This window comes from Sarcophilus harrisii, chromosome 1, assembly GCF_902635505.1.
Source record: "Sarcophilus harrisii chromosome 1, mSarHar1.11, whole genome shotgun sequence".
NCBI lineage: Eukaryota > Metazoa > Chordata > Mammalia > Dasyuromorphia > Dasyuridae > Sarcophilus > Sarcophilus harrisii.
In genome coordinates, this window is record NC_045426.1 from 3,163,240 (window position 1) to 3,190,008 (window position 26,769).

Consider the following 26,769-nt stretch of genomic DNA (forward strand, 5'->3'; position numbering starts at 1 on the left):
ATCCATCCATCCATCTATCCATCTATCTACATACATACATACATACATATGGTACCCATTACATATGTGCACATACTATAGCTGTCACAAAGCTTTCCAGGTTTTAAACATAATTATGTAGATTCAGAACTGATTGAATGATTAAATCCAACGAATAGTCCTACATGTTCTATGTCAACTTGGAAGGGGTTCTCCAGAGTCCCGGAGGACCTGTGTTTGCCTCACACCGCTCACCGTCTTTACCAGTGACAGGGATGAAGACCCGCAGAGCATCCTTGGCAGATTTTCCTGAAACAAAGCGGAGAGGGATAGCTGGCCCACCGGGTGCCAGTCAGCGGCCCACCCCAAGTCAAATTAATCCAAGTCTTGACAGGCTAGACCACTGGGCTGAATCCAATTATAAGCAGCTTCATAGGGATACACTGAAAATCTCATGCTCGAGTTCAGAGAATCGATCTCCCAAGTACAGGCAGAGCTGAATGACAGCTTGTCTGAAAAAGCTCTGGGGGCTCGAGCAGCCTGCAAGCCCAACAGGAGACAAAGGTTGTGGTGGCAGCCAGGCCAGGTATGTGGTGGCAGCCAGGCCAGGTGTGTGTGGCAGCCAGGCCAGGTGTGTGGTGGAAGCCAGGCCAGGTGTGTGGTGGCAGCCAGGCCAGGTGTGTGTGGGCAGCCAGGCCAGGTGTGTGTGGGCAGCCAGGCCAGGTGTATGGTGGCAGCCAGGCCAGGTGTGTGTGGGCAGCCAGGCCAGGTGTGTGGTGGAAGCCAGGCCAGGTGTGTGATGGCAGCCAGGCCAGGTGTGTGTGGGCAGCCAGGCCAGGTGTGTGTGGGCAGCCAGGCCAGGTGTGTGGTGGAAGCCAGGCCAGGTGTGTGGTGGCAGCCAGGCCAGGTGTGTGGTGGCAGCCAGGCCAGGTGTGTGGTGGCAGCCAGGCCAGGTGTGTGTGGGCAACCAGGCCAGGTGTGTGGTGGAAGCCAGGCCAGGTGTGTGGTGGCAGCCAGGTCAGGGGCGTCAGTCTTTGTTAAGAAGGGTGTTCTCCAGGAATAGGGAGACAGGCAGCTTTCATCAGATCATACCTAGAGAATGTTGTAACTCTGGCTGCCCCATTTTAGGGAGGATGTGGAAAAAATCGACATTGAATTGCCTTCAAGGGAGGCAACTGGGGGGGTGAAGGGCCTGGAGATCACGCCCTGTGAAGAGCACATGATGGAAGTGAGGGGCAACTTCCGAGCCAACGCGCTGGCTGGCATCCAGCGCCGCAGGCCTGTCCCGGGGACAGAGATCGGCCCGGCTCCCCCTCGGCCCTGGCACAGAACCGGTAGCCACAGGTAGAAGCTGCAGAGCCGGGTGGAGGCTTGAGTTCAGGAATCTCCTTCAAGCTAAGCAGCCTCGGAAGGGAGATTGTGAGCTCCTCTGCCAAAGGCTGGGTGACCCTTGGGAGGAATGGGGTGGTGGGCCCGCCTTCTTGGCTCCCCACCCGACTCTCCCTCGTCTCTCTTCTGGTGGGGGGCGGGGGAGGGCTGGTTAGGACTTGGCTAGCGCTTGGTCAGGCAGGAAGAGAAAGAGGCAGAGGGCTTCCAGGTGTGGGAAGTCCGAGTCTCCTCTGAGGGCCATCTCTCTCCCAGACTTCTCCTGACGCTGTTCCCTGTTGCTCTTCGGTCCCAAGGTCCCGGGATGAAGCTGTTCCGTGGGGCCGGCACAGACCCAAGTCGAGTTAATTACATTCTTCAAATGTTTTCCATGTTGAGACCTAACAACAGCCTGCTGGGCCCCGGGCTTCTCTAACATTAAGACCAAGAAGCGTTGTGGGGCCTCCCCCCAAACCCTTCTTTCCTTCCCTTTTCTGTCTCTCTGCCTCTGTCTGTCTCTGTCTCTCTCTGTCTCTGTTTCTGTCTCTCTCTCTTCATTCTCTGTCTCCTCCCTCTCTGCCTCTCCCTCCTCTCCTCTCCCTTTCTCCCTCCCTCCCCCTCTCTCCTTTTCCATCTCTCTCATTCCCTCCCTGTGGTTTCAATTCTCTCCTCCACACGGAAGTCTCCTAAGACTTCTCTGTCTGTCCGGGTCTGTCTCCTCTTCCCCCACCCCTTTTCACGTCTCAAAGCAATGCCTCAATCAGTGAGCACCAGCTGAGATTCCCTTCCCCCAGATATTCCCTGCGCACTTCCTCTTCCCCCTGCACCTACCACTCCCTCACCTGCTTCTTTTTTTTCTTTCCCCCTCCTGTCCATTATTTTCCTCTTTCCTCCCCTCCCCTCCCGTTCCCCTTCCCCTTCTGTCTTCTATCCTCCCCTCCTCCCTTCCCCTCCTCTTACTTCCTCCCTTCTCTCCTCCTCCTCCTCTTCTTGACCCTTCTCTCCTCCGTCTGTATCAGAACACAACCTCAGCACCCCAATCCTAGGAAAACTCAAACCTGCATGTCTGACCTCCAAGATAGCCCCAACCTAGCCCCAAATCAACACCCCATCTGCACAATCCCCAGCAAACCTCTCCCTTCAAACACCACCACTAACCTACCCTTCCCAAACCTCAAACTTCCCCAACTTCCCTCCCACCACCAAAAGCATAACCACTAGATAAACATAACAATCCCTTCTACTCCCAACCTTCACCGCTCTCCCATAATTCCCAACACTTTAAAGCATTCAAACCTCAAAACAACCCCTCTTCTATTCAGCCTACTTTTCTCACATCATTACCCCATTTCCCTCCCTGCAAAACTTTACCCCACCACCAGTCTAAAGAAACACAAAATTTCCCACCTCCCTACCTTTACTTCCCACATGCCCCCCTCCCTTCCCTCTCAAGCCAAAAATCACAAAGCAACACAAAACACTCCCTACTCCACTTTCTCTCCCACTTCCAACTTCCTACTTCATTACACTTCCAGGCACAAATTTCCAATGCTACTACATCTCCCAGCACCCCACTATAAGTACCTAGGCCACTATCCCTCTCCATTCCCCATCTCCAATCCCCTCACCCCCCTCCACCACTTGCATTTAAAACCCCTCAATCAGAACTCAAAACACTTGGCAGGAACCCCAGCTTTGGCTACCCTCCATGCCCTTAGTTCGCCTCTTCCCAAAAAACCGCCAAGAAGCAGAAATCGCCGAAAAGTAACCCAACCCAAATCCCTAGCAAACACACATAACCAAGGCAGGCAAAACCACTTGGGCAAGCACAAACTATAAACACTTGCACTCCAGGCAAGGCAGAAAGGCATAGAACCCGAAACCCTAACTCTACCCTTAAAAGCAAGAGAAAACCCCTGAACACCCCACCCCATGTAAATCCCAGCCTCACAAAACTAAAAGGCAAAAGTATCAAAAACACAGAGGCCGAGAAACACTCCATCCAACACACCAAAACCACACAACCAAAACACTAAATCCCAACCCAACCTCCATTCCACCCTATAAATCCCTAATTTCTAACCCCTAGCACTACCTCTACTACTACCCCATGCATACCAAGAAACATCTCTCAAAACACCAGAAACACAACAAGAAAAATCCCTAAACAACCAAGCTCTCAAAACTTTCAAAAGGCACTCACAAAACCACTTGAAAGTAGAGAAAGAAAACACAAAATCTCAGAAACATGCATCTAAAACAAAAACCACAAACAAAATCTCAAAACCTAGAAGGCAAAAAGCTCGAGACATGCGAACCTCAAGGAAACGAGAAATGAAACAAAAACAACCAAAAACACCAACAAGAAAACGACCTCCAAGCACAAGAAAACAAAACAAAAACAACCCCTCAAACTCTCAAACACCCCCACTCTCTTGCAAAACCTCTCAAACTAAACACCCCCCCCCTCCCTCCCTAACCCCTTGCCTCCCCTTCCCTCCCTCCCCTCTCCCCACACTGCTCCCAACGCCCCTCTCCCACCCCCCTAACCTCCCCAACACTACTCCCAACCTCATGTCCCTCCCACCCTCACAATACCCCTCCCTACACCTCCCCAGCAAACACAAACCCCACTCAGAAAAAACAAAAACAATACATTAAAACACAAGCAGCAACACCCCACCCCTCTTTTGCTTGCAACACTCCAACACTCCAAACTCACCGTAAAAACACTCTCCACCCCACCTTTAAAAAGCTCTAAAAACCCCTAAACACACATTAAGCAATCCCATCCAAAATCTACAAACTCCAAGTACTACAACACAAAACACCCCTCTACCGGCAATGAGAACCCTCTGGCTTCAAAACTTCCCTAGAAACCCACTTCTACACAAGGCCAAGCAAAACACTTCCCACAAAACATGCACATCCCAACACAATAAATGGCCCAAATCCCACATCCAGCCACCTCTCTAAAACCCAATCGTAACAAAGACATAAGCAAAAAAAACATCACAACCCCTCCAAAAAAACCAAAAATTTAAAACAAATGAAACACAAAACACAAAACAATTAACAATGAAGCTAAAACTCTGTAAAATCTCTCCATTAGAGTACTTTCAAGAAATTCCAAAACGAGAGCAAGTATATTCTACCCTACACTTTAGACCACTGCAAAATCTTTAGAAAAATGCCAAACAGCAAGCAAGAAAGACAGCAAATCACTCCCAAAATCTTGGCCGAGAATCTAACAATAATTATAGTAATCATGCCAAAAATTTACACCAAGAATCCAAAAAATCACTTCCCAAAAGCCCACAAGGTAGAAAAATTCAACTTAGAAAGAACTGAGAAAATTTAGCCAACAAACACTTTCAGCAACTACTTACCAATAAAATACTTAGCCACAACACGGCAAAAGTACTTGGCTTCTTCAAAAATCAAAAACTGCAAAACACTGCCACTCAACAAAACATAAACAATAAAATATACATTAGAAACAAATTTATTTCTGCCAAAAAACCCAGCAAGAAAATTTCAAAAGCACAAAAACACAAAAACTTTAATACACAAAAGTAAGCCAAAACCAAGAGAAACATATACACAAATGCCACAAAAATCCATTCTAGCCAATGCACTTTATTTCAACACACAAAAGTAATTCAAGCAAATCCAATAATCTTGTAATGAAAAAAACCACTCTACTAGACAAGACTATGAGAAACTAAAAAGATAAATGAAAACTTTCTAATATTTCCCTATTACTATTTACTTATTTCCATTTTCTTTCACCTTTTATCTTTTTCTTATGCAGCATAGTAAATAACAAATATATTTAGAAAAATTGCCTCTATTTAACCTACTATTACACCCTCTAGAAGAGACAAAGAAAAAGAAAAAAATTAGAAACACAAAAATTTACAAGACAAATATTTAAAAAACACTGCATAGATTTAGAAAAGTAAAAAAACATTAACAAAACAAATAACCCCAATGGAATAAACACCAACCTAAAAAGTCAAGAGAACACAACTCCATCTAATCAAACACACACCCTAACTATGACCTAGAGCAATCACTTAACCCCAAACCCCCTCAAGAAAAAAAAACACAAAAGAAAAAGTAAACCCCTCCAAAACAAGTTAAAGAATCACACACACAAACTTCACTTTATCCAAATTACATAGACCAATTTTCCCTCAATTTGAGAACCACAATCTAAAATACATTAGTAAAACAAACCAGGCCAAAAGCCAAAAAACTGGCCAGAAAAACTTTAAAAATTCATACCCTACAAAACTACTTGAAAAACACAAGTATATTTAAGGGAGCTGGGGGAAGGGCCTGGTAGTTGGCTTCAAGTGTTTTAAAAATCGTGGCGTGGAAGGAGAAATTCAGGCACAGAGGGCGGGACCAGGCACAGTGGGGGGGTGAGGGAGGGCTGGGGGCAGGCACCTGGGTGACCAATGGGCAGGCAGTCAGAGACACCAGGATGGGCTGAGTGGGGCCCTGCTGGGCTCCTTGACAGTGGAGGGATCTGCGGCGGCCTTGCCTTTTTGTCTTCCTGCTCTGGGGACCTGCCATTGTCCTGTGCCTCTGTCTGACTCTGGATTAGAAAATCCTCTTCACTCTTTAATCCCCGATGTTAAACTTAACCCTCTCCAGGATCATTTCAGGGGATTGCGTTCCAGCCTTGTCAGGTTCTCTCAACCCCGAGGTTCGCTTGCTTGCTTACTGGCTTGCTGGCTTGCTTACTTTCTGGTCTCCCAGAAGGGTTTGAGTTCTAAGGAAGTGGATTCAAATCCAGCCTCTCCCACCCAAGTCAATGTTTGTGTGCCTGAGGAATACAAGTCACTTCATTCACTGCCTCTGTTTCCTCAACCCCAGAAAGAGGAGATGGACAAGATGGCCATGACATGGCTTTCGGTTCCTAAGTTATAGTCCCATGATTCAAATGGAAAGGTGGGGAAAGACAGAACAAAACTCCCTTTTGGAGCCTTTGGAAGACCTTCCGCCTCAGTTCTTTGCTCCAAAGGAGTCTTGCCTTCTGCTGATGTACAGCAAATCTCAATGTGGCCTCCGGCAAATTCCAAGCAAAAGCTGGGCGGCCCCTTGCCGGCATGTCGGAGCGAGGGGCCTCGTCGGCTCCCCTTCCAATGTGTCGGAGCAGGGGTCCTTGATGGTTCCCTATCCAGTGTGTCAGAATGAGGATCCTCACTGGCTCCCCACTCAGTGTGTTGGAGCAGGGGTCCTCGCCGGTTCCCCATCCAGCGTGTTGGAGCAGGGGTCCTCGCTGCCTCACTGGCTCCCTGCCCGGCATGTGGGAGTGAGGGTCCTCTCTGGCTCCCTGTCCGGTGTGTTGGAGCGGGGCTCCTCGCTGCCTCACTGGCTCCCTGTCCGGTGTGTCAGAGTGAGGCTCCTCACTGGCTCTCCGCCCAGCGTGTGGGAGCAAGAGTCCTGGGTTAGGTACAGGGTGGATGAGGGGGGTTACCAATAATCCTCCCAGCTCGGAGATTCTGGCATTGTCATTCTCTGATGGGTTTCCCATAAGAGACGGCGTCTTGGATTTTAAGGGACAACGAGGTGGTACAGTGGACAATATGCCAACCTTGGAGTCCAAAGGACACTACCATGGCCTCAAGCTGTGTGACTCTGGGCGAGTCACTTCACCCTGTTGCCTCAGTTTCTTCACCTGTAAAAGGAGCTGGAGAAGGAGATGGCAAGCCACTCTGGTATCTTTGCCCAGAAAACCCCTAATGGGGTCCTACAGAGTCAGAATGACTGGAACGACTCCGCGTGAGAAGGGAGGGTTTTCCGGATGTGAGCACCAGCCTCGGCAAGGAAAGGAGGGGAGAGGAGCCATGGGGACGGAGAGACCGGAAGGAGGCCAGTTTGCCTAGAATGCTGATGGAGAAGGAAGCCCAGAAGGGTTGGCTGAGGCAACCTAGGAAGGGCCTGAAATGCTGCAGTACAATTCTGGAGTGATGGAGTCCAGGGATCAGGGAGCTAGAAAAGATGTCCAGGGAGGGAGAGCCTTCAGCCTCTACCTCAAACCCTTCTCTTCCCAGAAGCCGTTCCCCCAAGAGGAGCTTGGCTGAACAGTGTCAGGTGGCTGGCTGCCTCTGGGAGGCCGTTCTCTTGTTGTTCCCCCATCCGTAAGGTCGGCCTCCATGATCCCCGAGTGCCCTTCTGGCCCTTGATCTAGAATCCTTTGAGTCCTCTCGAGTCTCTTCCAGATTCAGCTCCGGAATTTAAACGCAGAGAAGGAGGGAGAGAGGGAGGGACGGGCGAGTGGCGAATGTCTGGGTGCATGGATGGAGGCGGGCATCTGGGAGGATGGGAGGAGGGACTCTGGACATGTAGATGGAGGGAGGGAGGGATGAATGAATGCCATGGGGGCCTGGGCAGGTGGTGTGTGGATAAGGAATGGAGGGAGGAAAGAGGGATTGTGAATACATGGAAGGAGGGCTGGGGGTACATGGGAGGAGAGCTGGATTATAGGAGGGACGAGTGAATGGAGGGAGGGAATGATGGACATATGGCAGGAGGATGAATGGATACATATGGGTGTATGGGTGGGTACATGGCACAGAGAAGGATTCTTGAGGAAGGGATGTGTGGAGAGGGATGGATGGGGGCGGGAGGGGTAGCTAGATGGATGCCTGCTCAGGAGACAGATGGTAGATGAATGAATGGGATGAAGGTCATGGAGGGCACATGAACAGAGGAGCCAGAAGGAATGCATTCATGGTGTAGACAAAGGGTTAAGTATGTTTTGTAGAACTGGGCAAGTTTTCTCCCTTCCTTCTTTTCTTTTTGCTGAGGCAGTTAGAAGTTAAGTGACTTGCGAGGGTCCACCCTGATCAAAGGTATTAGAAGTGTCTTGAGGGTCAGATTTGGACTCAGGTCCTCCTGTGGCTGCCATGGGCCCCATTGTCATAGATACATTTACTTACGTGTCATGAACTCCATTGCTTATATATAAACTCATACCATAAACTCCATCGGTATCATGAAAACATCATCACTATACATGGCTCCCTCGGTGTCATAAAACTCTAATACAAACCATAAACAACATGGGCTCCATCATAAACTCCATTAAACTCCCTCATCCCCTGCTCCCTCCCATCATAAACTCCATAACCTACCATAAACTCCATCCACTATCATAACTCCCATCATATTATCATAAACTATTATCATAAACTCCCATAACCTACCATAAACTCCATCCCTACTATCTAATAAACTCCATCACTCATTATCCTCCAAAATTCTGGGCTCCCAAACAAAACTCCTTCTCCCTGCAACATAATCTCCACCTCTAACTGCCTATGGGTATCCCCAACCCCACCCCAACAAAACTCAAATACCCCACAGAGAAAAACTCACTCTCTCACCCCACTCCCCACCCCACCCCATATGGAAAAACACTATACCCCTCAAATACTGGAAACTTTAAATTTCCAATTTATTTCCTAACTTTTGCTGTCAATTTAATCCCCAACTCAAAATCACATAGTATAATATCATTAACAACCCCACGCTCACCCCTCCCAACGCCCTAGCGCTCAATTCATTAAACTTGAAACGAAATACTCTAAACATTAAACTACTTCCCTCCATGGCACACAAAACACCAAACTCTCATCACTCCAGCCTCCCTACTTCCAAATACCATCCCCCACTTCCACACATGAAAACTCCCCGCCGTCAGCCAAACATTGCCAACACCAACAAAACAACAATCAAAATATAACACCACTTTCCGAAAGCCCGGCACATAAACCCAAACCACGAAAAACCAGAAAACCACCCCACTCCCCTCCCAACAAACCCCGAAAACAAAACAAAACCGCCACCCTCCATTCCTAGCATAATATTCCCCACTTGCCCAAAATATTGCAACCCTAACCCCTTACCCCACCGCCCCGCCCCACCCCAAAAATCTCAACGCCACCACCGCTTATGCAAAATATATTCCAGAAAGAAAATGCCCTAACAATACTCACCCCACCAAAACCACCACTCGCTTCAAAATCCATCCACCACTCCACCCCCTCATCACCCACCGCTTACCACCGCTGCCGCAAAAACAACCACTTCGTCCAACCCCACCCCACCTCCAAGCAAAAAACCACTACCGCCCGCTTACCTACACCCCTCCGCCCTCCCTCCCTCCAACTTCTACCATCTACAACACAAAATGCTCACGTCTCTCTCCCAACACCCCCTCCCCACCCTCTTCGCTTTCCCCTTCCCCATACCCCACTCCCTCCAAAACAACACTTTACTCAAGAAAAAACGCTGGCCAAAACATTCCGCCACCACCCCAACCCCTATCACCAGCCACGCCGCCGCCGCCCCCACCCCACCACCACCGCAAAAAACCCATCCAACCACTCAAAAACGCTTTAAAAACACCCCAAAAAAACGCTTACACAATATCTATATATAAACTGGCCCCACTTCCGCTTAACTTTAACCACCTGAAACCGCCACCTCAACACCGCAAAACTACCAAAAACACTAAACGCAAATAATTTCCCACTCTACTTACCGTAAACTATAACCAAAACATAAATATATATTATCGCCACCATTATGCCGCTCACCGCCCTCCCCTCCAAAACACTATCCAACTCCCATCAACCCCATACCACCTCCCCAAACACCACTCCATCACACTCTGCAAATAATCCATACCTGCGTCAGCCAAAACACAAAACAAACGAAAACCGCACCGCTTTCACCCTCCTCCCTACGCCATCCGCCCCGTCGCCAGCTCTCTCTCCAATCACTTCACTACCCCGAAAATACCGTACAACCCCTGCCGCTTCCACACCTGGTGTGTCGTTTGTAGGTCAGGAAACTGAGGCTCGGTGTCCAGGAGAGGCCCAGGGCCCACAGCTCGAGGCAGGATTCCAGCTCGACTCCCGGGCCCCTGGCTCCTCATCAGTAAAATGACTAGACCATCTCCCAGGTCCTTCCCAGACCGGCCCCTCAACCGCCAGCCCATTGCAAAGGACTGGACAAACCGAGGCTCAGGAGGACGGCGGGGAGGAGCCGTCCCCCCTCGATGGGATCCCAGCCACCCGAGGGCCTGCCACCGCCACGGGCCCCTCCTTCCTCGGCTCTCACAGATACTGAGCTCTCCCCTGTGGCCATCGCCCAGGAGCCAGCACAGCTGTGGCCGAAAGAACCGGGGAGCGGGGCTCCCACTCTGGGCCTGGCACTCAGTGCTCGTGGGAGCCCCAGCTGCCCCCTCGCTACCCCCGGCTGCCAGCCTGTCGGGCGGGTGAGGGGGCCGGGTGAGGGGGCCGGCCACCAGCAGGGAGCCCCCTCAGTTGATTCGGAATCCGGGGAGAGGGACTTCTCTTTGCTTTGCTTCCGGGCCTTGATTCAAGAAGCCTCAGTTTATGCCGTGGGCAGAGCAGCTTCCCTAGCACTGCCTCATCTCGGGGAGACCTTGGGCAAAAAGCCCCTCTCTTGGGCCAAGTCTCTGCCTCAGGGGAGGGGCTGAGGGGTCGGCACGTTGGTGCCGAAGTCCCTTCTTGCTCCATTCTAAAGGTCAAAGCATGAAGCCAGATCGAGGAGCTGGGGGGGCCTTGGCCAGGGCCAGGCGGGAGCCTCGGCTTGGGGGGAGCCTCTCTGGTCTCTCTGCCTTGTAGCCCACTCGATGGCCCCCAGAACTTCCAGCAGGATCCAAATGGGCTCCACCTCTTGGGGTCCAGGGGATGCTGGTTGTGGTGAGGGGGTGGGGGGAGGGCTGGGCCAGTGGGGTGAGCTCTGTGGCCTAGGTGACCTCCCCCTCCTCCCCCCAGGTCACCCCGCTGGGCCACGCCTCCCCGGACTTGCCCCTCCCGGAGCTGCTGGGTCACTCCTGCCGCCTGCTCCCGGCCTTCGCCAATCTCACAGGTACGGTTCTGCAGCGCCGGGGGGGGGGGGGGGGGGGGGGGGGGGGGGGGGGGGGTGACCAGTCTGAGGATGAGGGCTCTGGGCTTGGCCACAGCCTCAGGAAAGGCTGTCAAATGCCCCCACCACCACCCCCGGCTCCCAACCCGGCCCGGCCCGGCCCCCATCGCCTCTGTTCCCTCCCGTGGCACTGGCTGGCGCCCCAAACTGGGCCACGCTCTCTGCCTTTGGGCCGCATTTGTTCTGTGTGGGCTTTCTGCAAGTGCAAACAAGGCGGGAAGGGCTGGGGCGGGGGGGCCCCAAAAGATGGTTCCTACCTGAGTGTCTACTGAGAACGGGTGGGTCCAGCTCAGTCCGGGAGCCTCACCCAGAGCAAGCTGGGCCTTGTTGGCCTGGCCCATCCCGAGGCTCCTTTCCTAGCCCCCTCCCATTTCTCCCTTAGAGTTTGAGACTCTACCCCTGCCAACTACCCAAGGCTAATCAGCATTTAGGCAGAGAATTCTGGGCAGTGCTGGCCTGGGAGCCGTCACTGTTCCATCCCTGACTTCTGCTGCTTTAGGGAGGCAGCAGAAAAGGCAGCTCACCTTGTGTCAGGGGCTCTGTCCCCAGGAGCTTCCAGCACCAGCAAGGGAGTTGGGAGGGAGGCCCCAGAGGCCTGGCTGTGCCATGGCTGTGGGCATCCTGGCAGGGACACATTCTGGGGTCCCACATGCCAGCTCTTCCACCCAGTCCTTGCCGCTGCCGCCACTCCCATCCTGGCTTAGAATCTCTGCCCCGATCCCTTCAGCCCTTGTGCCCTCTGCCGGCCTCGGTGTGTGCCATGACTCCTCATGGAAGCCTGTGTGACTGGGCCTTTCCAGCTGCACAGCTGTGGGTGCCTCCACGGCTTCCACGCAGGAGCCCTTCGGCCCCTGGTCGGGGAAGGAGTGGAGACAGAAGAAGGGGGAAGGACCCACAAGGGGAGGGGGCCCCAAGGGGCCAGCATCCTGGCCCTTTACGTTTCTGCTCTGACTTTGTGGAAAAGACATCCCTTCTCCAGATTGGAAGGGGCCCTGGGTCAATTAAGGAGTTATGGCCCCCACCCCGGTGTACCTGGGACCCCAGCCTGACCTGCCTCTCAATGAGCATGCTCAGGGCTCTCACACCTTCCTCCACCCATCAGCCCTCTTCTAAGACTTTGCAATCCCTGAAGAGGTACAGGGCCGCTGGGGACCTGCTCTCTGGAGGGCTTCTGAATCTGGCTGGGTTATGGCTAGAAGGGAATTCATGGTGTTTGGGGACCCAAAGACGTCTAGTGTATGGTTTTCCAGGTGGAGACTGGGGAGTAGAGATGCCAGGGTTTGCAGGATCATCAGGGATCAGGCTGGGGTTTAGACTGTCCTGCCCCCAGGGGATCGCTTCCCCACCCCGCCCATTTGACAGTGGGGTGGGCAGTTCATGGAATCCATCATTTTGGTTGTGGAGTTGTGATGGGTTTGGGGCATTTATAAATGGCCATTCAGCGGCTTCCTCAGAGACTTCCTGCTTGTGTCCTTGTCACATAACTACCAGGGGCTCGGGCTGGACTGCGGACCCCTACCCCAGACTCCTCTGCTTCTGTTTGCTGCCTCTGCCTCCATCACCAGGGGGAAGTTTTCTTCCTGCTCGTGTCCATAACTATTAGGGACTCGGGCTGGACTGCGGACCCCCACCCCAGACTCCTCTGCTTCTGTTTGCTGCCTCTCTGCCTCCATCACCAGGAGGCTCGTGTCCATAACTACCAGAAGCTTGGGCTGGACTGCAGACCCCCACCCCAGATTCCTCTGCTTCTGTTCGCTGCCTCTCTGCCTCCTTCTGCCCTGACGATCTTGTCATCCATCCTTTCTGTTCATTCTTCCGGGGCTACCTGCGGACGAAGGCTCCCCCCAGCTCCCTTTAGGCAGGGGATGGGGCTCGCATCTCCGTGGTGAGCCCTCAGGGTGTCCATGTGGATCTGGCAGCCCCTGTACCCAGGCTCCCGGGCTGGGCAGCTCCTGCGGGCTCGTCTGGCTGGCCAGGTGTTTGTTGCCCCCCGCTGACCCTTCTCCATCTGCGGCTCCCTCTGGAGCCCGGCAGGGCACGCGGGGAGATGGTTTCATTACCGACCGCGGCCTCTCCTTGCACACTGCCAGACGGCCCCTCCCTCTCCCCATCTCCTGTGTCAGGGAGTCACCCCGCAGACAAGCCGCCAGCCACCACAGCTCCCGATGACTCCCGCACCCCTCCCTTTCAGCCCCCAGGGACGCGCCTGCTTCACCTCGTGTTCTCTCTGTGGGTTTAAACGGGAATTAGGACTGCTGGGGGAGGGGGAGCTGTTGGGGAGGGCCAGCCCTACATGAGAGGAGCACCTTCCCTGGGAGGGAGGTCGGGAAGACCCCAGGAAACCCCCCCACATTTCTCCCTTGGTCCTCTCACAATTCCTGAGAGGACACTCCTGGAGCCTCTTCCTCAGGATCAAGATCCTGGGGCCTGAAAAGTAAATACCATTACCTTCGTCCCTGTCTCCCAGTGACTCCTACGGGTGCTCTCTGGGTTCCAGGCTCCTTTCTCATTGCCTCAGCCCCACATTGGGGGGCTAAGCTCTCCCTGCCCAGGGCATCCCTTTGGCCGTGCTTCATCCCTCTGGGCCCCCTCTGGCTTTTTCGGGCACGCCTCAGTCCGTCTCCTTGACCAAGGGGTCCAGATTCCAGGTCACGCCGGCTTCCGGGCTCCAGGATTGGTGATCGGTCTGCTGGGCTTCCTTGTCGGGACTGACTTAGCTCAGGCGGGACCCAGCCCCCTGCTCCTCGGAGCTCAAAACAGGCCTGGAAGAGCCAGGCTTCTCTGTCCACGGTCCCTGCACCCAGAGCAAGGCCCCGAGAAGCAAAAGAGTGACACAAGCTCCTCCTTTACCTGCTCCGATTTTCCTGATTCCTCGGCCATCACGCTGTTCCAAATTACTCAGAAACACGCTGGCCATAGGCCTAGGTCCCTAGGGTTTTACTGTTCCCTTGGCAAGCAGAAGTCAAGCTGAATTTAATCAAAATCACAGGGCAGGACAGAGGCCCCAGGGAACCGGAGAACAGCCCCTCTGCCCAGATCCAGACTTGAGTCCCAGCTTGGCAATAGCCATGCTTCGGGCTGGCTGGACGCCGAGCCAGCTTTCCCACTGTTTTTCCCGGCCCCCAAATTTTGAAACTGGGAGTGAAGCTGAGCTTGGTCTGGGGATCAGCTGAGGCTTCAGGCCTTGGGGAACAGGAAAAGGCTAAGCCCGGAGCCAAGTTCCTGAAGTCAGCAGCCCCATTAGAAGCAGCCCAAGTGTAGCTCCTCCGCTGCTCCCGAGCATCTCGGCCGCCATATTTGCCTGACTAAATATCAGCGGGCTCCCCTCGAGTTGCTGACTGTCCCGGCTAGAGCTTCCAGCGAACCGCTAGGGCAGCCTGGTGATGCTTCTGCCTTCTTTGGTGCTCTGAGAGCTCAGGCCTGGGAAACTTTTGTCCACGTTTTCCCCTAAACCTGAATAAAGTCTTTGACCAATGCTCTGCCCATTAGATAATGAATTCCTTGAAGAAAGGAACTGTTTTGCCCTTGTTTGTGCCCCGGTATTTAGCCCAGTGCCTGGCATTTAATGTTTATTGACCGACTGAATGATTGACTCTGAAGACCTGATTATCTTAAAGAGTCTTATTTCCTTCAACGTAGCCTTTCCCTCAAATTTACCTTGGAAATTGTATTTTTACTCTACTGTCACTCGGTTAGAGCCAACTGACCTCATCGTACTTTCTGCATCGAGCTTTTGATTTACAGCTTTCTAAGTCCTGGTTAGATTCTCAAAAGGAGAGGTGGGCGGCATTGATGGCTTAGTTGTGTAGCCTTATTTTCAAATGTAAACTACAATTCTAAAAGCAACAACTTGAAGTAATAGAGCTATGATCCTATTTTGGGGGGGGGTAAATATAAATTTTAAAATGTAAATTTCTGTATTACATAATGACCAAGTACAAAAGAATCCCCAAATGTCTCGGTGCTTAGGAGAAAGATGTAATAGAATTTAGAGCTAGAGGGGCTCCGAGACCACCCAGGGAGAACTTACTGCACTTGGACCCATCTCCTACCTGTGAGAACAGAAGATGCTGGAAGGTTTGGGAAGGAAATCCTTGGACTCCCAACAGAGTCAGGGGAGGTAGCTGAGGAATAGAGTGCGTGACCAGACTCTCTAGTCAGTTGGGAATGTGCTTTGAAAGGTTTGATCTGATTGTTGAAGGTGTAGGTGTCCCTCTTTCAGAGGTTTGTCCTTTGCTTATTATATCTTCTTATTCAGGCCTCAAGGGGAAAGTTCTCTCTCTCTTTCTCTCTCTCTCTCTCTTTCTCTCTCTCTCTCTTTCTCTCTTTCTCTCTCTCTCTCTCTCTCTCTCTTTCTCTCTCTCTCTCTCTTTCCCCCTCCCTTCCTCTCTTCTTCTTCTTCTCCTCTTCTCTCTCTCAATATATATATATATATATATGTATGTATATATAAAATTTATCTTTCCCTTTTTCTTTCTTCTCTCTCTGTGTCTCTCTTCCTCTGTTTTTCTTTATCTGACTTTATCTTACTCTTCCTCTTTCTTCTCCTTCCCTGGAGAGAATACTAGCTCTTTCTGATACCATGGAACACTCTAGCTACACAGCTCTCTATCATCTCTGTCTCTTTGTTTCTCTGTCATCTCATTTGATTCTCACATCTTCCCCAATGGATAACAGCAGTGATGATGATGATGATGATGATGACTGGCTCTATGGCGCTGTGAGGTTCTCCAATGCATCAGCCTCTTTGAACATCACAGCCTCTCTCTGAGGTAGATACTCTCTGCAGTTGACAAATGAGGGAGTTAAGACCCCAAGCAGCTAAGGGACATCCGTGCTACACAACTACTGAACAGCTGGCTCAGGATTTATCCCTGAGTCCTCCTGCCTCATCTCCAGCAGCTCTGTCCACTAGACCACAGTGCCTTGGGATGAGCCCATTGAGACCAGGACTGCTGTTCCTGACACAGCCTCTGACACTGGCCTGGAAATTCAGACAGTAGAACCTCCATCTGAGCAGTCTAAGGCTGGAAACCCCCTCACAGAACCAAAGGCCAAGGGGCGGGCAGCAGCAGGAACCCGGCAGGGCCAGGAGAAGCTGAACAAGCTCAATGGCGGTCATCCTCCTTTCCAACTCATTTCAACACCAGTCAAACCTGCTGGGCTCGGACTTAGGGCTTTCTTGGAATTCAATGAGACCATGCCCTGCTCTGGCCTTGCTGCTCCTCGTGTCCCTAGAAGAATGACTGCTGTTCTACTTGCTGTTCTAAAGAGTGAGCCTGAAGGGCGACAACCATCAAGGGGCTTCTCCATGATTGTTCAATTAGCTTTTAGAAAATACCAAGGTATTATAAAGACACTTGGTACTAGACAACCCCTAAAAAGAGAGGCGTGCTCTTCTTCTGCAAGTGAAAAGTTCCTATGGACGGCAGGTTCAGCTGTGATGTACAAAGGTAGTGAGGCACACGTGGGGGAAGTATATGTGGCAAAGAGGTGTTTTAAAAGGCTTGGTACTAGAGTATTTCTCTTCCTCTGTGGAATCTTCCTCAAGCTTCCTGTAGTTCCAGCTCTCTGCTGGGCTCTGAGGATATGTACCTTTCTAAAGCCCATAGCCACCATTTTCTCCAGCCCAGGGGATAGGGGAGAGGGAAACTACTTCCCCATCCCTAGGGCACCCATCCTCTTATACTTTTCTGTTTCTGTGTTGGTCTATGTTTGCCTGTCGTGTGTCTCCCTCTGCTCTGTTTGAGATGCATGTCTCCTACTGATCCCCTTTATCTAAAGAAAGAAAGCCCGCAAAAGTGGACTCTTCCTACTGGTTTGGCTGGAACTAGTTTTCCAGGCTGTCCCTCTTCCACCTGTAGGATAAAATATCAATTCCTGTGGCTGGCATTTAAACCCCTTCACCACTTGGCTTCAATGCACTTTTCTAGGTTTATTGATCACATTCCCTTTCAAGAATTCTATGGTCTGAGCAAATTTGCTTTCTTTCTATTTTTCACAACTGGAATTTCATCTCCCCCTGCAGTCCTTTGCATAAGTTTTTCTGTTTTCTTGGGAAACTCAACCTCCCTCCTTTGCCTCTTAAAACCCTTTAAGTATCAGCTCAATTACTACCCCCATCCAGTTAAAGATCCTGCCAGTTGTTAATATACTCCAAGCACTGTGTTTGTGTTTTATAGAACTCCTGATATACTTATCTGGGAGCATTCATCCCACTAGTGAATGTGAGCTACTTGAAGGCAAAGACATGTATTTATAGTCTCAGAGTCCAGTGCCTAACAAAAAGTGTATGCTTAGTGAATGCTTGCTAATCGATTAATTTGTGAAGATCATCAAGCTTGGAGAAATAATTAATACATTAGATGAAAATAAATTGAACCCCCCCCCTCAAAAAAAATCTCAGTAAGTTAGAACAATGGTCCAAACAGAGTGGTGTGGAAATTGGAATTTAATAGGGTTAAATTTGAGATCCTGAACTTAGTTGTTTTCTTTTTTTAATCAAAGCACAAATTGAGAAGAAGGGGGTGTGGAATGGGGCATGGCAAGGCAACAGTTATTGCAAAAGACGGGGGGGAGGGGAATTTAGCAACCTTGAGCTCAATAGTAACCAACAATTTGAGCATGTGACTGATCCTGTTTCCCTCTCCCCAAGCAACGACATTTTAGAAAACATGAATAATACTAAAAACCCAGAAGAGATTTTGTAAGAGAATCAGTCAGCACCATGGCCAGGGGTAAGTAGCAAGAAGCAGAGCATCACAGTTGAGTCAGCACCACGGCCAGGGACAGGAGCGATGCTGAGGGCACTCTATGGCCATACAGAGAAGGCCATATACACTGCCGTTTTGGACGTGGGGAGAGAGAGATGGGGGAGGGGATGTGCAGTGAGATTATTGAGGAGGAAGGGTTCTTATCAACATTGGTAAATCTAACTGGGCTGGCTGGCTTTGGGACTTCTAAATTATTCAGAGTAAGGGTTGGATCCATATGAACCCTGGAGTTAGAGAAGCCCTGAAGCATGGCCTGAACATCCCGAGGAGAAATGTCCTCTATGTTAACATGTTCCTTCCTAGGAGTCTGAGGTCTTGTGACTATTGCTTAATAACGACAATAATAGCTAGTATTTATATAATGCCTTAAGATTTGTGAGTCATTATGTGTGTATTGTGCATGTATTTGTGTGTGTGTGTGTGTGTGTGTGTGTGTGTGTGTAAAATCTCACTTGATTCTTATAACAAACCTGTGGGATAATGCCCAGATAAAAAAATATCTGAGAGAGGATTCAAATTCAGGTCTTCTTGACCCAAGTCCAACCTCTTGCCCACTCTACTGTGCTGCTTCTGGTTGCTTATCCTTGTCACTCATTAGCAACGGTCATTTTTCAGGCAAGTTTATCCCCTTAGCATTTATAAGGAGAAGACAGCAGGATCAGATGATGATTTTCTGTGTCAGAGTGAGATAATTTAACAGCACAAACTCAACCTTTGCAACTCATTGACCTCAGAAGGCACTTCTGTTGGGAAGATGGAAAAGTAATGGCCTGTAATGAATAGTTCTTTTCGTGGAAAAGAGCGCCACACTGAGAAACTATCAGACAGATAAGCAGGTAAGAGTCAGCACCATGGTCAGGGCTAAAAACCATCTGAGGATTCTGAGAATCTTACCACATGGCAAAAGGTGATCAGCAGATGTCTTAACAGATTTGATCAAGCTGGCTAACTTTGGTACCTTTAAGTGGTTTGGATTGCTCCCAGAATAAGAGTAGTGTTGCTGAGGTTCTTGGGAATGGTGATCCTGCTTGCTGGATTCTTAAGGAAAAGTTTTTCTGATGTGCACATGTTGTGTGTGCTATTTACAATGTGTTAATAGGCTGTTACCTTTGAGTGAGAGCTTGTCTGGATGCCCCTTCCTAGGCTGTCCCTGCCCTGGCTCTCTTTTCCGATAGTCCCTTCTTTCAGAGAAAGCTTTGGCTGCATATCCTAAAAAGCATTTGCTCTGAGACCATCACCAGAGGAGCGTGCCCAGATACAACGGAGCAGTAATTCTCCTACTTGGTCAGCTCACACGTGGAGCACTCTCCATCACTTTTCACATTGCATTTCCAAAGAGGCCTGAGGAACATTTCAGAAAAAAAAAAGAACAAGAAGGCTTGGAGCCTTGCTATATGAGAACTGAGACTGTTGGGTTTGGAAAAGCCAGCGTTCAGGAGGGAACAATAAGTGCCTTCAAATATTTGAAGGGGTACCATTTAAAAGGGATAAATTTGTCCTACTTTGCCATAAAGTGGAGAACTAAGACCAACAGAAGTCAGAGGGAGGCATATTGTTATTTTTTATGTATGGTGCCAGGTGAAGTTTGCTGCCCTTGAGAAGAGAGTTAGCATGAATGTCAATGGCAAAGCCAAATAAAAGAAAACAAAATCAAAACCTCCAAAATCTCATGATGGGAAGGAGGGCCAGCCTCTAGGAATGAGATCTCCAAAACTCCTTTAGCTAGTGCTCAGGTCATTCTGTGTCTGTCCTGTGCCTGTTTCTAAACCTTTCCAGATCTAGAGAACTTTTCGGAGCTTGCACTCAAATATCATGAGTCACCAGACTTGGAGGTTAGTGGAGAATGAGATAATTAAGTCTTATTATTCCCATTTCATATATGGGAAAACTGAGGTTTCACAAGATTAAATTGTATGATCTGTGAAGCACTGGAGAGTTGTTGTGCTGAAGAGAAAATGGAAGCTTCTTGTGGAACTCTGGAGGACAAAGTTAGACTGGATCTATCTCTGATGAGGCAGGTTTTGACTCAGAAAGAAAGGACAGTTGGAGAGAACAATGGAGAAGGTTGCTTCGTGTGTTAGTGAGCTCTCAGTCACCGGAAGTATCCCATCACAATCAAAGGCTGTCCTTTCCACGAATTACTTCCTTTAAACCTCCCCTCAATGCTGTGAGGAACATTTCAAAGCTCTGGGATCCCACTGGTTGCTGTGGGTTTCCCTCACCACTCAAGAAGAGTCAGAACTTCCACTCGTTTGGCCTTTGAACATCTGAGACCGCCTCCCTGGCATGCTACCACACCAGAGAAAGTCTAGTGGAGGACTGTCCATTCTCAGCATCCCCATTTTACAGATGAAGCGACAGGAGCTCAGAGAGGTTGAATGGTTTTCTCTGGTCACTTCATCACTCGGATCCAAAATTCTCCAGGCCAGTCTCCCTTCGAGGGTCAGCCTCTGTCCTTCACAGCTTGCTCTCCAAGCAGAAGTCCGGCCCTCCTGCCTGGGCTGACATCGAGGAGATTCCCACGTTGGCTGTGAAGACAGGCCAGCCCACTCTCGTGGAATATTTGAGCCACAGTGGACCTTGGAAGGCCTCTAGCTTGAAGTCTGGATCTTCTTTACCAAGATCCTTGAGGACCCATCATTTCACCTTTGCTGGAAGACTCCTGGAGCTGTGGGAAACACTCCCTCCCCAGGCAGCCGTTCCGATTTTCAGACAGAGCTAACTGTCGGGAAGTTTTTATGGACTCCATGGACTCCAAACCCGCCTCTACCACTTAATACCCACTGGTCCTGATCTGGCTCTGGGGCCAACACTAGGCAGCAGAGTAGGAGCCATCTTTCAAATGGCTGCTTTCCAAATCCTCAGGGAAAAGGGAATTGTCAATTCCCTCTAACTTATCTCCTCTCTTCTCTTTTTTCTTCTCTTCCCTTCCCTTTTCCTCTCCTCTCTACTCCCCTGTTCTTTTCTTCCTCTTCTCTCCTCTCTTCTCTCCTCTCCTCTCCTTTCTACTCCTCTTTTCTCTTTTCCTCCCCTTCTCTCCTCTCCTCTCCTTCTTTCCTCTTCCCCTCCTTTCCCTTCCCTTCCCTTCTCTTCTCTCTTCTCAGTGAGTGGCTCCTATCTGCCAGTGTGTGCTCCCGCTTCCTTCCACTCCCATCCTGCATCCCTTCTTCATGCCATGCTCCTGTTTGGTTAGGGATAATCAAACTTTGATTCCTTCTTCCACGATCAAAGCCAGAGTCATCCCCTCCCTCTGATCCCACCAAGGGCAGCTTGGGCAGTTCCACTTCCCTTCTGCTCTTAGCACCCAGGCCAGAAACAGGAAAAAAACCTGGGAGTCAAAGCTGGCTCCCACAAGAAGAGAAGATCTGGGGGGGGGGGCGGTGCAAAGGAGGCCGAGTGCTGGATCTCCAAAAGCTGAGCCGGGGGAAGAGAAGGGAGAGTCACGAGAGACGCCGGATCTCCAAGCGCCTGGGAGCCCCAGTTACCTGCCCCTGCCCTTGGCGCTGGCCCTGGCGATCACATCGTGCCCTCCTGCCAGGGTGATCATCCCTTTCTCCCTGTAGTGTCCCTCTTCCCTCCGCATCCCCGGCGGACACACACACACACACACCACACACACACACACCGAACACTGAGGCCCCAGAATTCGGGGAAAAGCAGGGGGTGTGGGGGAGCAGGGGAGGAGAGGGGCGGAGTGAGAGGCTGCAGAGGCGGAGGGAAAGGCGGCTGCGCCCCAGGCATGGAGCTGGGCGGCACCTGGGCCTGGAGGGCCCCGGGCCCCGCTCTCCTCCTCTCAGCGCCCCGCTTCTCTCCGCCCGGCCCCGCCCTCTCTCCTCCCCCCCCCCAGCCCAGCCCTGCCTGATGGGAGGCGCCGCCGCTCGCCCCCGCTCCACTCCCGCTCCCAGGCCAGCCCCGGTCAGGACTCCCCGCCCAGGCGCCGCCAGCTCTGCCTCCCGGGCTGCGCCCCAAGCCAGGAGCAGGCGGGAGGAGCGGGGGAGGACGGCAGAGGAAAGCCGAGGGGAGGCAGGGCGCCAAACTCGGCGGGCCCGGCGAGGGAGCAGGGGCCACCCCCCTCCCCGGGAAGTCACCCCATCCCTTCGACCCGACCTCCGCCCCGCCCCCACTCTCTGCCCGCTGGCTTTCTGCCGGTGTCCTCTCTCTGTCTCTTCTCTTCTCTCTTTTCTCTCTATCTCTTCCTTCATTCCCGAATCTCTCTCCCCCATCTCCGTCCACCCACACCCACACACACACACCCTTCTCCACCGCACACACCCTTTCCCCACACCTCAATCCCAGTCCCACACACCCACATGGACTTCCTCTTCCCCAGGTGGCCGGGGCTGGACCTCTCAGCGGACCCCACTGCTGCGGGCCAGGAACGGCAGGATCCTCCCCTCTCAGGCCCGGGAATGGTGCTCAAGTCAGGGCGCCGGGGGCGGCCCCGGTGGCCCGGCGGGGACCCTCCTGACCCCCCGGGACCCTCAGCCGGCCGGCCGTGAGCCGCCCCGGGGGTCTCCAGCCGGCCCTCCGGGCCCTCTACCGCCCAGGGATCCCCCAGCCGGCCCTTTCCGGGGTCTCGCCCGGCCCTCGTGGCCGCCCCGGTCCCCTGCATCTCCACACAGAATCAGGACGTGCTGGCCCCGCAGCGCCGCCGGGGCCTACGTGGAGAGACCCTGCCCCGAGTTCTTCAACGGCATCAAGTACAACACCACGAGTAAGTCGGCTCCCCTTCCCTCCTTCCCTGGTCCCACTCCGGGGCTCGGCCGGGACCCAGAGAGCCGGGGGCACAGAGAGTGACGGCTCCCGGTTCCAGCCCTGGGACCCAGGGCCAGGCCCGCCGCCTGGGACCCTCTTTCCCTTTGTGTGCAGTGATGGGGATGGAGCTGAGGGGCTTCCAACCCCGGCTCAGACCTAAATCTTGCTGTCCCGTGACCCATAGCGGCCGCTCAGCCCACTAGTTCTCTTCGGTGAGCCTCCTCTGTCCCTGGATTCAGGCCCCGGAGCTGGGAGTGGGGAGACAGGGGATCGGCTTCCGGAGAAAGAGCAGGATGTGGAGTCGTGAAGCCCACTAAGTGCTCCAGGCTCTAGGGAGGGATGGGAGTGAGCAGGGGCTACCCGGGAGCTAGCGGCAAGTTCCCTTATAGAAGGGCACAGGATAGTCAGGTGCCCCTTCCTACCGAAGCTGGAGCCCCGGACTACCCCAGCGAGCCCCAGGGAGCTCATTTACTTCGAGGAGGGGTCCCACCTTACAGTCTGATTATTATTCGAGTGAATGAATGAGGGCGCTTTAAGGGCGAAGGCTCCTCTCCCACATCCTGTCCCACTTGCAAGGCATTTGCATTCCTTGGGGCGTTTTCCCTTCTCCTGACTCACCTAAAGACCCCCCCCCCCACTTCCCTCACATTCCCTCACTGTGCCCAGCTCTAGCTCGGAAAGACGTGCTTGTCTAGGAAAGGAAAAGGCTGCCAGATGGGGCCCTCTAGACTGTAAGGGAAAAGGCAAAGGCTGGGGAAGGGGATGGGGCTCAGGAACTCACCCTCCCCTCCCTCCCACCCCTTACTCTCCTTTGCCCCAACCAGAGGGCCTCCGTTTCCCCTTCGGCAAATCAGTGGGTGGGACTCCAGGAGTTCTAACACCCTTCCAGCTCTGGAGCCACAAGTGATCTGGATGGGAGTGGGGGGGTCTGGATTATAGAACAGAACCATCACACCGGGAGCTCAGGTGCCACCAGTCCAGAGTCCACACCAGTTTCTCCTCTGAGGTAGCCATTAATGAGGCTCGGAATGAGCTCTCTCGTGTGAGTCAGGGGCCTGGAGCAAGCTCCTTCCTTCTGTGTCAAGGGCTCTGAGTCAGGAATGGGGGCTGGTTCCCTCTGAATCAGGGGTTCCTAGATTCCAATGTCTTCCTAGCAGGAAGCTGCCTCGGGGAGCCCTTTTTTCCAGAAATCTGGTGGGGCATCCAGTCATGGCAGAGCCCTTCCACGGACCTCAGCCCAGAGCTGACCCATCTGCCCTCTTCCCCACTTCCCACTCTCTTTGCCACCATTCCCTCCTCCTTTCTGAGTTCTGGAGAGGCAGGGACATGGTCGGAACCTTCATGGAGACAGTGAGACTGCCAGGAGGACCCAGCTGTGTCACCAGCTCTCATTTAGTCCTTGCTCTCACTGCTCCGTATTTGGAACATTATTCAAATCTTAGAGGGCTGAGATGGGAGGGGGCCTGGACTAATTCTGAGCAGCACAGCAAGGGAAAATGGGGAGCAAGAGGTACAAAGTAGTTCTAAGAAGGCACATCTGGACTCCACTGAGCTGGAGCCTACAGAGTCCTGACTCCTGGATTGTGAGTCAGGAGACGTGAGTTTAGGGACTAGTCTTGCTACACAAGAGCTTTGCTACCCGGTACATCACTTTCCCTCTGGGGGCCTCCTTTTGGTCATTAATTTTTCATTTTTAACTGGAAAACCCACCAAATAAGCGAGCATATATGTGGCAGAAGAGAAAAGGAGAGCCGACATGAAGTTATGGGTGTCTGTTAGCTCCAGGGGGATTTTCTTTGTAAACAAATTATCCTTATTCTGTTTCCTTATATTTCAAAAGAGGGAACTCAATTGAACTCTATGCTTTTTAAGCTTCCTCCTTACTCTGGCTCCTAGAACTTCTTGAGCAATGAGAATTTCCCCAAAGGCTCTCTGCCATGGGAGCCCCAGAAATTCACTGGTATCCAGTGGGGGAGACTGTGAAGGGAGGGCTTTCCATTCTGGGAGGGGAAACCCACTGGGTTCTATGTTTCTAAGGTTTCATATGTGATGAGATGCCCTCCCACCCCCCCAGGAGTATGATTCTCTCAAGCAGTCAATCAAAACCCATTAATTCTGTGCTTCCCAGTTGCCAGGCGCTGTCCAGGGTGCTGGGATCCAAAGGCAAAAAGGAGCTAACCTTCCACGTGGAATCTTTAGGGCAATTAAATGAAGACAGTTCCAGGGCACCGGGCACCAAGTGCTGGGACTTGGGAGTCTTGAAAATAACAATTTCAAGCTTGGGAAGGAGATAGTATGATTTAACACTCAGCCTTAGAACCCCTCCTTTACAGAGGAGGAAACAGCCCACAATAGAAGAGCTAGCATGGGGGCTGAACTCTGACTCTCGACTCAGCACTCTGGCCTCCACAGTGCCCTTCAAAATGGGTCATTACGTTGTATTCTCGGGCTCTTTGGCTGGGAGGGAGAAATGCAGGACAAGGCAGCCATCCCTGAGAACTCGGATCCCAAAAGATTCCCCCTGGCCCCTGCCCTAGAAGGGAACCCAGGGTGCCCAGGAATTGACATGTCCACACTGGCGATTCAGAGGCCTGGGGCGGGCTCCTCAGCCTTCAGAGGGAGAGAAAGCGGGGCTGACCCTCTGTGCCTGTGTCTGCCTCAGAGAACTGTGGCCCTGGATGTGTCAGTGACTCAGTGTGTCTTCCCACAAAAGGGGAACTGCCTGCGTGGGGCTTCTTCTAGCTGAGCAATAATTAGCAAATTATTCCACTGGACACAAGGTGTTTCTATTTCCAAATGCCTCATAAAAGGGGAAACTGCTACTGTGCAAGTGGCCAGAGAGCTGCTGTCTACACTGGTTTCTGTCCGGCAGCCTGGGTCATCCCTAAGGTTAAAAAGTGAAGGGTTCTATGGCCTTCCTGGCCATGTGAGGAGGAGGCCATGGCCATGTCTAAGCCAAAGGCAGGGTGCTGGGGGTGGGGCTTGGCATGGATGCCATGTTGGAGGAAGGCCACGGACCAGAGAGGGCTGTCAGTCAGGGGCCAAAAGACCGACCACATGCGGAGGAGGAGCTAAAGGACCCGGCCATGTTGGGCCAGGGAAGGGAAATATCCAGGGAACACGGCAGCTGTTATCAAGGATCATAGCAATCCGATAAGTATTGTACCTGATAATGTTCCCATAAAGGCTGACTCAGCTGCCAGCAGCGGCCAGGGAGAGCTGATGTGCCAGGGAGGAGGTCAGGCTAAAGGGCCCTGGGGCTCTCTTCCAACATAAGAATCTCCATGTTTCTGTTGCCTCACACATGAGAGCAGGTTCATGGGAGATGCAGTCAATTGTTCCCAGCTTCAGTTCACGCTCCTCTAAGCTGGGAATGCTAATCTGCACTTGGAGTTTCCCAGGAAAGTCTTTTGTGAATCATGGAATGACACAGAAATGAGATGATGGTGACGCTGAGGAGGAGGAGAAGGGCCATGTTAGTGGGGAAAGGGATTCAGTCGCCTTTGTTTAGCATTTTCTATGTGCTCGCACTGGGCTGTTGTAGGGATGCAAATAGGAAAAAGATTTCTTTTCAAAGAACTCACTCTCTACCTGGGCAGAGACACTGTCTAAAAGAAAGTTCCGACGTGGAGCAAAAGGAAGGGCCGGAGGCCCTTGCTCAGAGATCGGTGCCGGGGGAGCGTGAGGCAGGTGAAGGCCTGTGGTTCTCCATATCGCCAGAAAGAGTGGAGCTGGTGACTCTGCTGCATTCAGACAACCCAGAAAGGTAGGGCTCTCCAGCGGCAGAGGGCCTCTGGTCAGAGCTCAGGGAAGAAGGCCCCGTTGTGAGGTAGTGCTGACACTCATGCAGGGATGATGATGACGATGAAGAGGAGGAGGGGGAGGAAGAGGATGATGATAGTTGTGATGATGAGCAAGA

The 26,769-nt window shown here is 51.9% G+C and overlaps 1 protein-coding gene across 1 annotated transcript in view; it reads left to right on the plus strand.

Moving 5' to 3' along the window:
* The first annotated feature begins 479 nt into the window (after positions 1-479).
* LOC100932343 (corticotropin-releasing factor receptor 2) overlaps positions 480-26,769 on the plus strand; it is a 74,259-nt gene continuing 47,969 nt past the window's right edge. The window contains exons 1-5 of the mRNA XM_031961786.1: positions 480-565; positions 1,108-1,313; positions 10,063-10,206; positions 10,491-10,645; positions 11,172-11,265. Coding sequence (XP_031817646.1) covers positions 480-565; positions 1,108-1,313; positions 10,063-10,206; positions 10,491-10,645; positions 11,172-11,265 — 685 coding nt within the window. The remainder of the gene's footprint in view (positions 566-1,107; positions 1,314-10,062; positions 10,207-10,490; positions 10,646-11,171; positions 11,266-26,769) is intronic.